Source organism: Protopterus annectens, chromosome 8.part0 (genome assembly GCF_019279795.1).
Source record: "Protopterus annectens isolate FY-2018-M chromosome 8.part0, PAN1.0, whole genome shotgun sequence".
Classification (NCBI taxonomy): Eukaryota; Metazoa; Chordata; order Ceratodontiformes; family Protopteridae; genus Protopterus; species Protopterus annectens.
This window is the reverse complement of record NC_056741.1, coordinates 521,565,553-521,580,756: the sequence shown is the minus strand read 5'-3', so window position 1 is coordinate 521,580,756 and position 15,204 is coordinate 521,565,553. Positions and strand designations below refer to the sequence as shown.

The window sequence follows — 15,204 nt, the reverse complement described above, 5'->3', positions numbered from 1 at the left end:
TGGGAGGTGCATGGGGACTTGCCCCCTTACTTGTCTATAGTTTAGGTTTGTGTGTTTGTGTTCTGGATGACAGTGTGTGTATGTATATGTGTGAGGTGTGTGTTGAGGGTAGTTTTGAGTAGTTTGAATTTCATGGTTTTGATGTTTCAGTATTTTAGTGTTTCGGGTATTTGGTCTTGTGATTTTGGGCGTCAGTAGTTTGGGTTTTCGGGATTTAGTAGTGGTTCTATATATATATATATATATATATATATATATATATATATATATATATATATATATATATATATATATATATATATATATATATATATATAAAATATATATGGGTGCCATTCAGTCTGATGAGATCATAGCTAGTCAAGTACAATCAGCTGTGCTCAGTTGATCAAGTGCACTTGAGTCCTACCAAGAACACTACATGAATTGGCCCAAGCAACATCTCAGGATGTTTTCTAAATAACATGAATCAAGACCTATCAGGCCTTTTGTAATTGCTGTTTAACTGTAGCTTCCAAACAGGCTTCGTGCCTTATGAATGGAGGACAGCAACAGTTATCCCTCTACATAAAGGTGGGCCATCTACAGACCCAGAAAGTACAGATCCATAAGTCTCACTGGTCCTCTATGCAAAGCCATGGAAGGAATTATCATGGAAATGATCAATAATGACATAGGAAATTTCCAGATACTGGACCCATCCCAATTTGTTTTCATCAAGGGCAGGTCATGGTTACTCGACATGTTGGACTTTGAGAAGGTTACCAAAGCAATGGATGAGGGCAAAATGGTTAACACTGCCTACCTTGACCTGGCCAAGGCATTTGATGCAATGCCCCACTCAGGCATTGCTGACAAACTCAAGAGGTTAGATATATAAACCGTTATGTTAACCGGTGAATAGCCAGCTGGCTCACAGACAGGACCCAGAAAGTTAGAATCAGCGAGTCTACATCTACAAAGAGGCCAGTCACAATCGGAGTCCATCAGGGATCGGTTCTGGGATAGCTAGTTTTTGTCATTATCTTCTCTGAAGTCAAGGCCAATTTCAAGGGCCTCTGCCTGACTAAATGTACGATGATTGCAAATTAGGAGCAGTCATAGAATCCCTCACCACACAGATGTTCTCCAGGAAGAGCTGATACAGACAAATAACATGTGTCAGAGCCATGGACTAAAATTAAATGCCAAGAAATGCATACTAGTATCCTTTGGGAAATCATCCACCCCTGGTAACTATTGTATTTACAACATACCCTTAAGAGCTGACCCAGAAGTTAGGGACTTGGAGACACACATAGATAGCAATCTAGCCTTTGGCCATCTTGTGTCTATAGTATGCTATGCTATGGAGCTTATAAACAGAAGTATGATATCTAGGTCCAAGGAGGTCATTGTTTCACTGTATTCAGCATTCATCAGATCTATTATTGAGTACAGTGTCCCCTTTGGTATGTACCTAACCAGGCACATCCAAAAGTTGCAATGTCCACATAGGTTCCTCTCTAAAGAATACAGGGCATAAGTAATATTTGTATTTATTTCATTTTACATTTCTCTACTGGGAAGGTCCGACTGGACACATGTCCTTTTCAGCAGAGGCCTGGGAAGAAAAGCTCCACAGTGAAACATACAGAAATGCAATATATAAGTAGAATATATAGGGCACAGAAGTTAAAATGCTATCTAGGTATAGTTTGGACAAGCAGTTACACATACAGTCTAGTTAAAGAATATCAAAGTTTAGCTAATCCACAATAATTCTTAACCTAATCGATAGAATCAGAAGATTAAACAATAAGTAGAGAGACATTGCATCATTAAACCTTTCTGTATAAGAAAATAGAGAGACCAATATGACAATTACACAAATTCTGAACACAGTTTACTAACAAATTGAATTGTCAAGTCTTAATATGCCATCAGCTCTACAGTGTTGTAGCACTATGGAGTATTAGTTTGCAGAGAGACATAGTCAACAGAATAGACAGAGGGGATGGATTTGTCAGTAGGTGAAACAAAGTAGTAGCATAGTCAGAGGTTGAGGTTAGTCTGGTGCAGAGCAAGGACACAGCCATTTATTAAATAAGTGGCTTTTTATTATTGTTTTAAACTGGACTAGTGGTGTAACCATTGTAATGTTTTCTGGGAGTGCATTCCAGATTTTACCTATATAACTTGAGAAGAGGGAATCCCCAGCTTGTTTTTGGTTATATTGATTTTTATGTGATGTTTGTTAGTGGACTGTAGGGTTCTGTTAGTGGCATATGGTTGAAGATATACTTGTAGGGCAGGTGTTTTCTCAGGTTCATAGAGTATTTTATGGGCCATGGTTAACTGGATGTAGTGAAGGAGATGGGAGAGCTCTAGCCAGTTGAGTTGCCTGAGTGCTATACAATGGTGAGCTGTAGCTGGTAGGTTTGTAGCATATCTGGCAATTTTGTTATAACAAGATTCAAGTTTTGCTAGCTCAGATTTTTTTAGATTTGTGAGTATGGGAGCTGTGTACAGCAGTGTGGATATTAAGTGAGACTGGGCAATGGTAGTTTTAGTATTTTTAATGAAGCACTGTTTGTTCCTAAACAATTTTCCAAGTTTTTTGTGTACTTTTTTTTACTGGTTGGGAAATATGAAGATCAAATTTTAAGTTGCAATCAATTTCGACTCCTAAAACCTTGGTGTGTGGTGATAGGGAGATGATGGTGTTATTAGTGATACAATGTTGAAAGTGTTAGTGGGTGGAGCTGATTTAGTGGGTTGCAAAATCATATATCTCCTATACAGACAGTGAGTTGGAAATCATATATCTCCTATACAGACTGCCTCAAGGTCTTTTTCTTGTATTCTGTTTCCTGCAGGCTGTTGGGGGGAGATCTATGCCTGGCATACAAGGCATTGTCAAATCCTACCCTAATGGACATCCTGCATATCCGCAGAACAAACAGTACCAGAATAACCGATTCTAAAGACTTAAACATTGTCTGTGCTATAAACAGGACCAGCTGGACAGACAGGTACATATCCAAGAGACTACCTTTTCTCTGGAACAGGCTGCCCACCCATGTGAAGCAGAGTTCCTCCATAATCCAATTCAAGTGTAACTTGGACAATTGGATCAGGAATAGGAAATTTATCCCTGGTTTGGCACCTATGTCTATAATGGGCACAGGCATCTCTTAACTGGCTCATCTCCCAGGCCCATGCTTACACTTATAAAGGGTACCAAAACTTGTCAGAGATTTGGGATGCATAGCTAACTCACCTATTAACCTATAAAACTTTATTCTCCTTGGAGGTTCTAATACTAATATCTTATCTCCTGGACTAAATTCTTTAAGTAGAGTATTTTAATTTTAAATGTATTGTTGTATTTCTTGGACTTTCTGCATGTGCCCCTTTAATGTGGACATAACCAGCCTTACTCTGTCAAGTAAGCTAATATAGTATTCTATCATACTTTAAAATGGTGTTTCTTTTCTTTCCCAGTCTCTTTAGCAATATGAAGCAGAAGTCAGGGATGCATGGCTGCAAGATGTTGTAAATCCAATTGAAGTTTGTGAAACCACATAAAAAACAAATAGTGTAAGAAATTGTCTGGGACATGGCTCTCAGTGTTTTATTAAACCAGTCTACTAAATCATCAGGATACAGATTATATAGTAAAATTTTAATTGTTTATACATAAAGCAATGGTATACCTGGTGCAAAACAATATGTTTGACATAAAGGGTGTGCCTTGGTCTGTAAGCTTCTCACTAGGCATATCCATTCTATGAAAGAACAGTACCAGCTATCTGGCAATTGTCTCAGCATTAACCTTGTATAATGGCACAGATTTTGGAAATGTTGTGCCATAGTCCAGTGCTGATAGTTATATACTGATACCCATTGAATGATTTTACTGGTGGTTCCTGCAAGAAGTGGTGGGTGCATCTTGTTCAGTCTCTTTCCCTATAATCTTAGTTATATTCTTCCATGTACCCTTCAAAATGACATCTTTCAAAGTGCGATTTTTAAAGTTCATGATTATCTGGTGTATTAATTCAGGGTTGTTTTCTTCACTAGAATGTCTTGAGGTGGAAGATACAGCTTCCTGATTTAAGAACACTGGTCCTGCAGCTTCTTTTGTGTCTATCCCTGCAAATGGTAATTCTGGAAAAATACTTTTGTATTAACGTTTTTATTACATAAACAAGCCTTTTTATAGTTCTTTGTTTTCTTTAGCATTTTGTTCTTATTTGACAAAAATGAGGTTAGAACTCTATATTTTATTACTTACTTCCATTTCTTTGCTCTGAGCATCTCCACTTAAGCGCTTCACTTCTTTTTTTGTTTTTGTATGTCTGTGCTAACACATTGTTTTACATATCTGTGCTGGCATCTGTCTTGTACTCATTTTTCATCAGAGTTTTCTATCAGTCCACCTTCAGTTTCTACACCAACATATCTAACAGTCTTGGGTGTGTGTGATTTCATCACAAGGCCAGGCTTCTTTTAACACACATGATTCCTTTTACTGTCTAAGCACAGCTAGATTATAGAACATTTTGTACCTTCTGTTCTATATCACTTGTGCTGATTTTGATTCATGGAGCTCTATTATAGCTGTATTGCCCCCCCATACTGAATGAGCATAGCAATCTCTTGTTTTCCTTTTTTATTATTAGGTGTGCCAACCTGCCACACTGTATCTATATATTCTCCCTTGTCATACATGTTTCACTGTGCCTAAAATGAGGAAAATCTCTTCTTAGTATATCCTTTTGGGTCACGTTAGGGACTACAGCTACAGGACGCAAACATGTAACCATTTCCATACAGCTATTTGAATTTCTACACATCAGGATTTAATATGTAACCATTTCACTACAACTATTTGAATTTCTACACATGAGGAGAATATTCCTTTTGTCCCCATAAATATCTATCACCTTTATTTTTTGTTTGTTATATCTATTACCTTTATTTTTTGTTTGTTTCTAACCTTATGCTTACTTATCAGGGTTCCTTCAACAATGTTAATTATGCTTCCAGATTTAATGGAGCCTGAACGTCTCTCCCTTCAAAACATATAGCACAAATTACTAGCTTGGTCATAGCACAGTAACAATATTGACTCAGCTATTCTAGCTTCAGTCTTCTCACATTTTATAGGAATAGTTTAATTTGTTCCATACATATCAGTCCTCCCATTTCTAACACTAGTATTTTCTTCAGTACTTTTAAAATAGAATCTGGTTATGTGATCTGTCCCTCCACATCCAAAACAAGTTAATCATTTACCTGCTTCACAGAAGATTGTACACTTCTCATTACATCCTTAGCCTTATAAGCAGAAATGTCAGTTTTAAACAACGTACCACTAAGTAATACATGTTCTTTTAAATTTATGAACTTGTCATAGTTCTTATGATCACTTTATAACACCTTCTTTCTCACATTATTATTCACTGTACTGCTAGAATTTCTAAAATGTTCATTTTGTGGCTACTATTGGGCTCTAACCAGAACTATAAGATATGTTTTAAGCCATGCACCTACGCTCTTACTGTTTTTTCAGCCTTAAAACTCCAGTTGTAATATTTTGTAGTTTACATTTCAGAAAGTATCCCATCCATGGCCATCCACAGTCAGTGTAATTGGTCCCTTTCATATCCATGTAGCTTTCTAAACTATCTCTGAGTCAAGAAGAAAGTATTTTAGACAGGTCTGATTTGTCCTAGTTTTCTTGGGAGTCATACCATTCAAAAGCCACCAAATATGACCCTAGGTTATCCTTCTTGTCTAAATTCCTTATTCCAGACATCTCTGAAATAGCTACCACTTTAGTCAGTGCCACCAACTACTGTTAGAGCTGCACTAACTTCAGATAGTCTTTTGGCTTAGATTCCACTAAGGATTTTAGTAGGTTCACCACAGTTATGTGAAAGGAAGTACTCAAGGAAACAGCAGCAAACAAAATTATTTTCAGATAGTAAGCATACCAGGAACAGCAGAAAAATGTATCTGGTTAAAAACTCCACAGGGGAAACATTAGGTCAAATAGGTCATGCACTTGACACTGAAGGCATGGTGAGAAAAAGTATTTTGTCAGGTTATATGCTAAACAGCCCATCCACACACCGATGGTGTAAGTCTGAAAATACACTGTAGGCATATGTTTATAGAAAAATACAGCTTTATTGTCCCAAACAGATATGAAAATGGAAAAGATATTCCACTTGGATTGACACAATATTTAAAGGTCTATACGCAATATGATCAGTACCATAATGCAAGGTTTTATAGCCCATACAAGTACTCCACCAGGTTCAGTCCCAGACAGCCCCTATATCCACAGTCTGTTAAACTGGATGTCACAGCTGCAAGCCCTAGTAGGTCTTTTCTTCACTTTCACCAAACAAAACTTTTTACCTAAGCTTGCCTTAGGTTTAATCAACAGCTGCCATCTAGTGGGATATCCAAGTCCACAGTCTTTTGGAGTAAGATTCTATGCTGACACATGATGCACCTCCAACTGAGAAACCAACTTCACGATTTGCATTGTGAGGCAACCTAATTTTATACAAGCAGTCATTGGGAGTCAGCTCCTCATTAACTGATTTTGATATAACACCCTGACCCCAAGTTAAAATGGGGTTGCTAACTGTGACCACAGCCAGTTTCCTGACTAAGGTGCTGTAAAAGTTTTACAATATGCATTTTTAAATGCACATTACCTACTTTCTACAGGTTATATATATATATATATATGTATACATATACCTATGGTATGTACATATACATATGGAAATAGTGGAAAAGTCATTTTGGCATTATGGCAATGTGGTTAACATCAATATAGTAACATCAAATAGCACAAAGTCAACAAGCTTCTGCACATGGTCTGACATTACTTCTTGGAACATGCAATACAAAAAAACAGTGTTTTGCACCCCTCATTTGGGGAGGCTGCACCCCCCCACACTCCCTGTTATTTATATATACTAACTTTTGAGACAGCACAATCCTAGGGAAAGCGGCATATTCCCCTTCCCTAGACATTATCTTTTGTCGCACAACTATTGATCATCTACACTGCTGACCTAAGAGGGTCAACAATACAGAGGTTGATCCTCATAGCCACGCTCCACCAATCCTATGGACCCATGTATATCTATAGCTATCTATCTACATATATATATATATATATATATATATATATATATATATATATATATATATATATATATCTGTGGGTGTATACATATATATATATATATATATATATATATATATATATATATATATATATATATAGCTGCCTATCTCTCTTTCTCTCTCTCTCTTTATATATATATATATATATATATATATATATATATATATATATATATATATATATTTATACATATATAGGTCTACTTTTCTTTGTCAAAATTTCATTATTTCGAAAAAAAAAAGTAGAGGACCACTTACGCGAAAGTGCACTTAAATGAAAGTGCACTTTTGTGAATATCAACGAACCACTAAGAAACACTGCGGTGCTGAAGCACAGTACAGTGAGGAAAAGGGAATTTACCTGTTTCCCCACTGTAGTGTGATCTCGGAGTTAATATATTTATGTAGCAGGGATGTGGGGGGTGCAGGGTGGCTTGCCCCCTTGCAAAACACTATTTTTTTGTGTTTTTTATCGGTTTGTTGAACCAATATTCGCGAAAGTGCACTTTCATTTAAGTGCACTTTCGCATAAGTGGTCCTCTACTTTTCTTTTTCAAAATAATGAAATGTTGACTAAGAAAAGTAGATCTATATATATATATATATATATATATATATATATATATATATATATATATATATTTGTTGTTGTGTCTTTCAGCTTTTCCCAGTTAGGGGTCACCACAGCGGAACTCCGGTCCACTAATGATTGGTAGTAGATTTTTACATGCCGAGTTGCTGGCCCTGATGCACAACCTTCAAAGAAGGTACACCCATTCAGGCATGTCTCCACACAGAAGATGCTATAGCTGAGAATTGAACAGGACAATGTCTTACTGAGAGGCGACAATGCTACCGCAGCACCACCACCGCAGTTTATATATATATATATATATATATATATATATATATATATATATATATATATATATTTACACACACACGCGCATATATGTATATCCAGGAACACAGCATGGTAGTTTTCAGTTGGAAAAACAAAATTATGATTTTTCTTGTGTAAATTTAGAAAGCTATTACTACATTGTTTAAAGTGCAATGATTGCCATTCTTGTTTGTATGCAAAATTGCCCACAGGGGCAAGCTCAGGGGAATTTATGAGAAGCCTGAAGTTTGAGAGAGAGAGAAATAACAGAGAGGTTGCAGATGAATCTGAAAGTGTTACTGAATAGTGGAATGGTAGACATACATACATATGTACCCACGTATGGCTATGTGCAGCAGTTTAGATGAGCTGTCAACAGGGCATGCATATTTTCTGTTTATTAAGTCAGAAGTGGATCTCATTGCAATGCAGTTTCAGAAGATAGTTTTTCACTCCTTATTACTGTCTCGCATATTTACTTTATGTATTTGTTGAACATCTGCTGCCTGCTTAGTGCATATTGATTCTGCAGCTGTTGTACAGCTGCCTATGAATTATGAGTTAGCAAATCCCACAAATTTCCCAAGCGTTGGGAGTATACGGGGTGCAACAGATATATTATTGTGCCTGTTTTTTATTTTTGAAAAGTGCTATGATTTGCTATGTCTCTTCCTTCTGTATATACCCTTAAACTACTCAAAATCATTCTGTGTATTTGAAATTAGTGTTATCTGTCTTTCAATACTTGCAAGACAACTGCTGCAGATGATCAAAGGCTGTCTTCCTTTTCATTTTTGGAACACTTTTCCTGTCTGAATGGATATTTGCTTAGTTATTATACCCCTGTTTTCCTTTGGTTCATCAGTCAGATTTTAGTCCCCCTAAGCTTTTCTTGATGCAGGTTTTCTACTGTAATTAAAGGTACTTTGGAAAGAAAAGTGCAAGGTAATTATTCAGGGCCTCTACTGTTGCTTTTTCTCTACAGTTGAGTTTTCTGTAGATTATTGTATGCTGCTGTGCACCCAGACAACAATATTTCTGGTAGTAATCTAAAACATTTCCATTCAGTGTGCATTACTTCAGTACTACTTTTTGTTCTTCTACAGACAACTAATTAAACAGTTCCATTTATAACCCGATACATTTACTGGTCTCTCCCCTACAAGTCATAGTTGAATTTATGCTGCATTTTTTTTTCATACTAAGACTTTCAGTATTAATTCATCATGCTGGTTATCTTTAGCATCTGTGATGATTTTTTTATGCAATCTATACCCACTGTGGATCTGTGCTGGTTGATATTTCTGAGCTATATATGTTCATTAGTCTTTGCAGAAGTAATTTTTGTTCCCTCCAAAAATCCAAAGGATGTGAAGAAAACAGGTCCCAATTGAATTAACCAAGGTTTTTATTGCCTCCACAAGCTGGAACACGCTAAAACACCACAATAGATGAACAATAAATCCAAATCCACATGAACACTATTCAAGTAATGCGTTTTCGTATTCTCCACTCCACTTCATCAGATAAAATTATACATTCTCCAAACCATTTATATACCTTCCCTAATAGAATGATTAACTTAATTAATTACATCACGTTAATTTGAATTTTAAAAGGGCAATACTTATGTACTAAATGTCCATAAAATGTTAAATAAATTATTTAAAAACTAATATGTCTCTATTGCTCCTCATTAATAAAAACTTTTGTATATAAAAAGTATTAATTTTAAAAAATACATTCTTTATAACATAGAACAACAGAAAGTTTGTTCTATGTTATAAAGAATGTATTTTTTAAAATTAATACTTTTTATATACAAAAGATTTTATTAATGAGGAGCAATAGAGACATATTAGTTTTTAAATAATTTATTTAACATTTTATGGACATTTAGTACATAAGTATTGCCCTTTTAAAATTCAAATTAACGTGATGTAATTAATTAAGTTAATCATTCTATTAGGGAAGGTATATAAATGGTTTGGAGAATGTATAATTTTATCTGATGAAGTGGAGTGGAGAATACGAAAATGCATTACTTGAATAGCGTTCATGTGGATTTGGATTTATTGTTCATCTATTGTGGTGTTTTAGCATGTTCCAGCGTGTGGAGGCAATAAAAACCTTGGTTAATTCAATTGGGACCTGTTTTCTTCACATCCTTTGGATTTTTGGTATTTGATCTACTTTTATTTCCTTTTTGTTCCCTCCACTTACTCTGATTTAATGAAATTATGTTTTTTAAATGCAACTATGTTTTTATGCTGAGGCATGTAGCTATGTTACTCCTTATATTTTTCTGTATCATCATCCTCTTTAAAGTGAGAATCTATGTTGGTTTATATTTCTGTACTAATTTGTCATTGTATAGTAATTTGCTGTGTATCTGGGACATGACATTTAGTTCTGTTACATTTCACTATTGCTTGGCTTACTGTATTTTTCCATAGCTCATGCTTGCCTGGCAGATGTGCTTGATGTGGTCCAGTATTTAATACAACTCCTACAGTTACCTCGGTCCCTCTCACCAGCCTTTTTCTGCCTCAGTATCAGAGGTGACTTTTCCCATTGCCTGTTCTTCAGTCAGGGTTTCGGACTATTTTTTTTTCTTTTCATTTGGTTGCATCTTTGAAGTTTTAAGTATCAGTGCTGAGTCTTTATGTTTTTTTTTTCAGTGGTTACTTTTCAAGGGTGGTTTGCCTCTGGTTCTATCATCAACACTGTTTTAGCTGCAGTGTCAGTTGGCTCCTTTATATCTGGAAATATTCCTGTCTTTTTGCATTATTGAGGTTTTAGGATTGATTTCTTCCACAGGATTGATGCCTTCCTTAATTATGGCCCCTCTCACCAGATGCTGTTTTTTTGTTTGTTTCCTTGTGTCTTTAGCATATCTTCCACAAACTCTTATTCTTCCGTTTAGGGTTCAGCTCATCCCTTTAGGATTGACTTTTGCTTTGCTGTGATTGACTTCCATACTGTTGGCTTTGAGCTCAACTTCATTCAGTCCTTGATACCTCCTCCACATCTACGGGTTCCTTCAGGAGTCAACCTTGAACTCAGCAAGATTGACCTCAGTGTTGTCAGCTTTAACCTCATCTCTCCCAACTCTGAGTCTGTGAGTTCAACTCTACCACCATTGTTTTTTGCTTCTCTCATCCCTGAAACCTGCTCCGGAATTATGCTCCTTTGAAGTCAGTCTTTGCTTCAGTGGCTTCAACCTTGATCTCTACAGCTTTGACATCTACCTTCTCAACCCTGACATCCTCACAGGTTGACAGATTTCCATGATGCTAGATGTTGGCAGCCTCATGGTTAACCTTGACTCCATCTATGTCCTTTGAGGTCAGTTGTGACTTCTACTCTATTGTTAATCTTGATGTTCTTTGAGGCTATCCAGGCTACCCCCTTCCTTCTATTTGTTGCTGTTCCTTCTGACCATTCAGTTTGACGTAATGCAGAGTTCCTTTACTTACCACGAATCTCCTTTTCTTGGCCAGTGTCCCATTGTACCAGAGATTACTCATGACTTGGTCTCCTGCCTCATATGCTGTTTGTCCCCATTTTTCATTCTTTGTTTTAAGTTATCTAAATAATCATGGGTCTACAACTATTGATCCTCAGCTTAAGTTTTAAGTTGAAATTTAGTTATTTCACTGCTAGAACCCAAGCACTTAACAATATTTATATAATTGCCCAATAAAGGTTATAAAACACATTTTACAAAGTTATAAAACAACAGAGATAACAATGTTTTGTTTGCATTTTTACATAGGCTGAAGTAAGTTTAATGTTTATCTGCATACTGAGAGATGACGAAGTACATTCAGCACTAAAATTGCATGTGGGATTTATATAATGGATCCTTTTGAGCAGGTAATATTTTAGGGATTTCCTAGAAGAGAACAGGGGATTTTTTTCTCACAGGCTTAAAGCCATGAGGAAAATAAATTCTGCAGTGTTGAAGCCCCTTATGCAAACAAATGCAACCAAATGTCTTAAAGATTAAATGAAAAAAAAAAAAAAAACAGACTCTCAGTGGCTGATTACAATTGGTAAATCATGGAACAGAGAAACAGTATCTCCTTCAGACAGATGGGACACTGTTTCTGCAGTGCTTCTAACACATACACATATGTCAGTGTGTACCTGCATGTGTCTGTGTTTATACTGGACAGTTAGTATCACCTATTATCAACTTTGCAGGAAGCAGCTATCTCATTGCTTCTCAGATAAATGCAGCTGTGAAGAACAAAGCAGACTATTTCAGGTACTGGATTACCAAGCTGGGGCCGCCCTAGTTGAAATTTTGTAATTTCCCACTTGCTTGTTATCTGATACTGATGAAGATATTTAATTTACTTTATTCTGATATGTATCTGAAAAATGAGCTCCTCATCTTAATCAGTACATTTTCATCAAGCCTTATGAACTCTTACCTGTCACCCAGTGAACCTATCCAAAAAGATCCCATGATACTATTTTACAATAAAGATTTTACAGGTAGATGAGACAGTAATGAATAATTTCAGACTGACTCACTGTGTACTTTCCATACAGCTGCAGAAAACTATAATATTCATCCCACTGATGAAGATGCTGGCAGACAACCAAGCTACTACAGAAGACTTGAGATGATTTCCACTAAGCTGAGCTTGTTTTCATACCAATGGATAGTAGCTTATGGTCGTGGAACTTGGGAACAGGCAATGCATGTTATTCTCAGAATTCTGGAGGTTGCTGTGGTAAGGACCTTACTTTTTAAAGGGTAATACATAGAAGACAATATGGAACTGTTTATGTATGCACAAAATCACTTGTCTTTGGTCTCTTTCACTACATTATGCACAAAATGTTTTGTAAGGAAACAATTATCTATTTTATAGATGTTCTAATATACATATCAGAATGTTACAGAAGTTGTATAGCAATAGAATATGAATAAATAAGTAAGCAATGGTTATAATAACTGAAGCACTGGTCCAGTGCTATAAAACAGAAAACAAAATGGCTTTCTAAAGCATCAAAAGACTTGCTTTGTTGGATGTATCTAATCGGAATGCATGATGTTGCAGCAGAAAAAAGGATATTTTACTTTATTGTGCCAGATTAAAATTGATGCTGAGGGGTGCTTTAAAGGAAGTGACTGTTATTTCCTTTCATGAGGAAAGTGGCTCCTTTTTATGTCCATTATTCATACTTCATCACATTAAAAGTCCCACCATCACTAACTCACAGTCTCTAAAAGTAGTGTACTGATTGTTTTAAACACTGATTTATATGTTCAATGGTCAACAAATTAACCAAAAAAAAAAAAAAAAACAACATATTTTAATACCCAAGAAACTCAAACCATATTTGTAAATACACCTGCATCATCCCACTTAACTGTTAAATATTCCTATCTTCTTGGTGCTTATTTTTACACTTTAATGTAAATAGAATAATAATAAATAACTAATATGAAGATACAATAAATGCAACAATTATTTCTGACTAGCCTTCTATCAGTTACCTGTCTCTATATTTTGTATATTCTATATCCTATTAGCCCCACCTAATCAGGGGTTGCCATTGCATGTTTAAGGAGCATAAGTGCAATCTTCAGAACAGTGAGAATTAAAGTGCATTTACAAGGAAATGTATGCTAACTCTGAAACTACTATATATTGGTGTATTTCCACTTTGTCAAGTTTCAGAGATCTCAGAGTTAGTATTTATAGATAACTGGGGTAAGGGGTACAGCAATGCTTGTCCACTATAAAACAAAACAAAAAAAGAAATACTTGTTTATATATAACAGTGAGTTTTGCAATTCTGTCATGTTCTGAGGATCACACTTCTCTGGAGATTTGGGCTTACATTAAAGAGTCACAGAATTTCAACAGGACATCTTTAATCATATAGCAACATGGATGTACTTAAACTTACAATATTAATAATAAAAAGGTATATTATCGAAGATTTCTCAGCAGTTCTCCTGAGATGGATGTCAGACTCTGATTGTCTCTTTAAAGCTTCCAAAGCATTCATTTTGATACTTTACTTTTGCCAATAGGTCTTCTTTGAAATTTGAATTTATCCTACATTTATTTAATCTATTGTTGCTGTTTTATCTTGGAATGTTTGAAAAATCTTAAAGATTTCTGTCTTTTCTAAAAATGGCTAAAAATAGCATTACTCGCTATAGTAACAGTATGTTTTTTTTTTTTGGCACAAAACTTGTCATCATGGAAGTACATTTTATACTCCCTTTGAAGTTTCTGTTTCTTTTGTACACAAAGTGGTTTAGGCAGAAAATGCATATTTATACCCCTGCACTTTAAATATTTTGCCTTCTGCTTTGCTTCTTCTTCGTGTCTTGATCTACACAAGGCTCACAAAATATCCTTTGATCCTCATGGAGTTATTGCCACATGATCTTGTTTGTCTTGGCTTCACATTTTCACTCAGACATCAAAGCTGTACACAGTAGTGTGAACATGATTTTTCATCGAATGAGTAGAAAAATGCCCCCTTCCCATTTTTAGTGCTGCTTACTGTGGTGTTTCTGTAGTGTGCAGTATGCCTCATTTAACCTGTAAAGAAAAGTCTTGTTCTTTTTTTTTTTTAAGTACCTCTATACCCAGTCCTTCAGCCAGAAATTAAACATTTTTAAGTACATCTATACCCAGTCCTTCAGCCAGAAATTAAACATTAGGTCTTGATATTAAGCTTTGTCTGTCAAGTACTTGAAATTTCTCTGAGGATAACCATTATTCTTCAGGCTTCTGACCTACATCTACAATGCTCACTTTCTCAGAGAGATTAATTTTTACGGACAACAACTTCTATCATCGGTTACATCTGCTATGTCAATAAACAAAATAGTTAGCAGTGGGCAGTCAGACACTGACCTTTATAGTATTACTGCTAGTTGTAGACCTAAATTTCAAAAATTCCCTTCATCTTCTTCTAAATTGTATGCTGTAATTACCAGCTTCATGTAGTATCCAATATTAAATACAAGCAATTGGAATACTTCCTGAAATATAGATATATCTGTCTGCCTTACATCTGCTCCTAGCTTTGTGATCCAGTTAATAACCAATTACTTATACCAAATCCATGTAAGAACA

The 15,204-nt window shown here is 35.6% G+C and overlaps 1 protein-coding gene across 2 annotated transcripts in view; it reads left to right on the top strand.

Moving 5' to 3' along the window:
- Positions 1 to 15,204, top strand: part of LOC122808904 — a 1,046,088-nt gene that overhangs the window by 211,566 nt on the left and 819,318 nt on the right. For both annotated transcript variants that reach the window (XM_044080021.1, XM_044080020.1), the window contains exon 6: positions 12,647 to 12,831. In XM_044080021.1, coding sequence (XP_043935956.1) covers positions 12,647 to 12,831 — 185 coding nt within the window. The remainder of the gene's footprint in view (positions 1 to 12,646; positions 12,832 to 15,204) is intronic.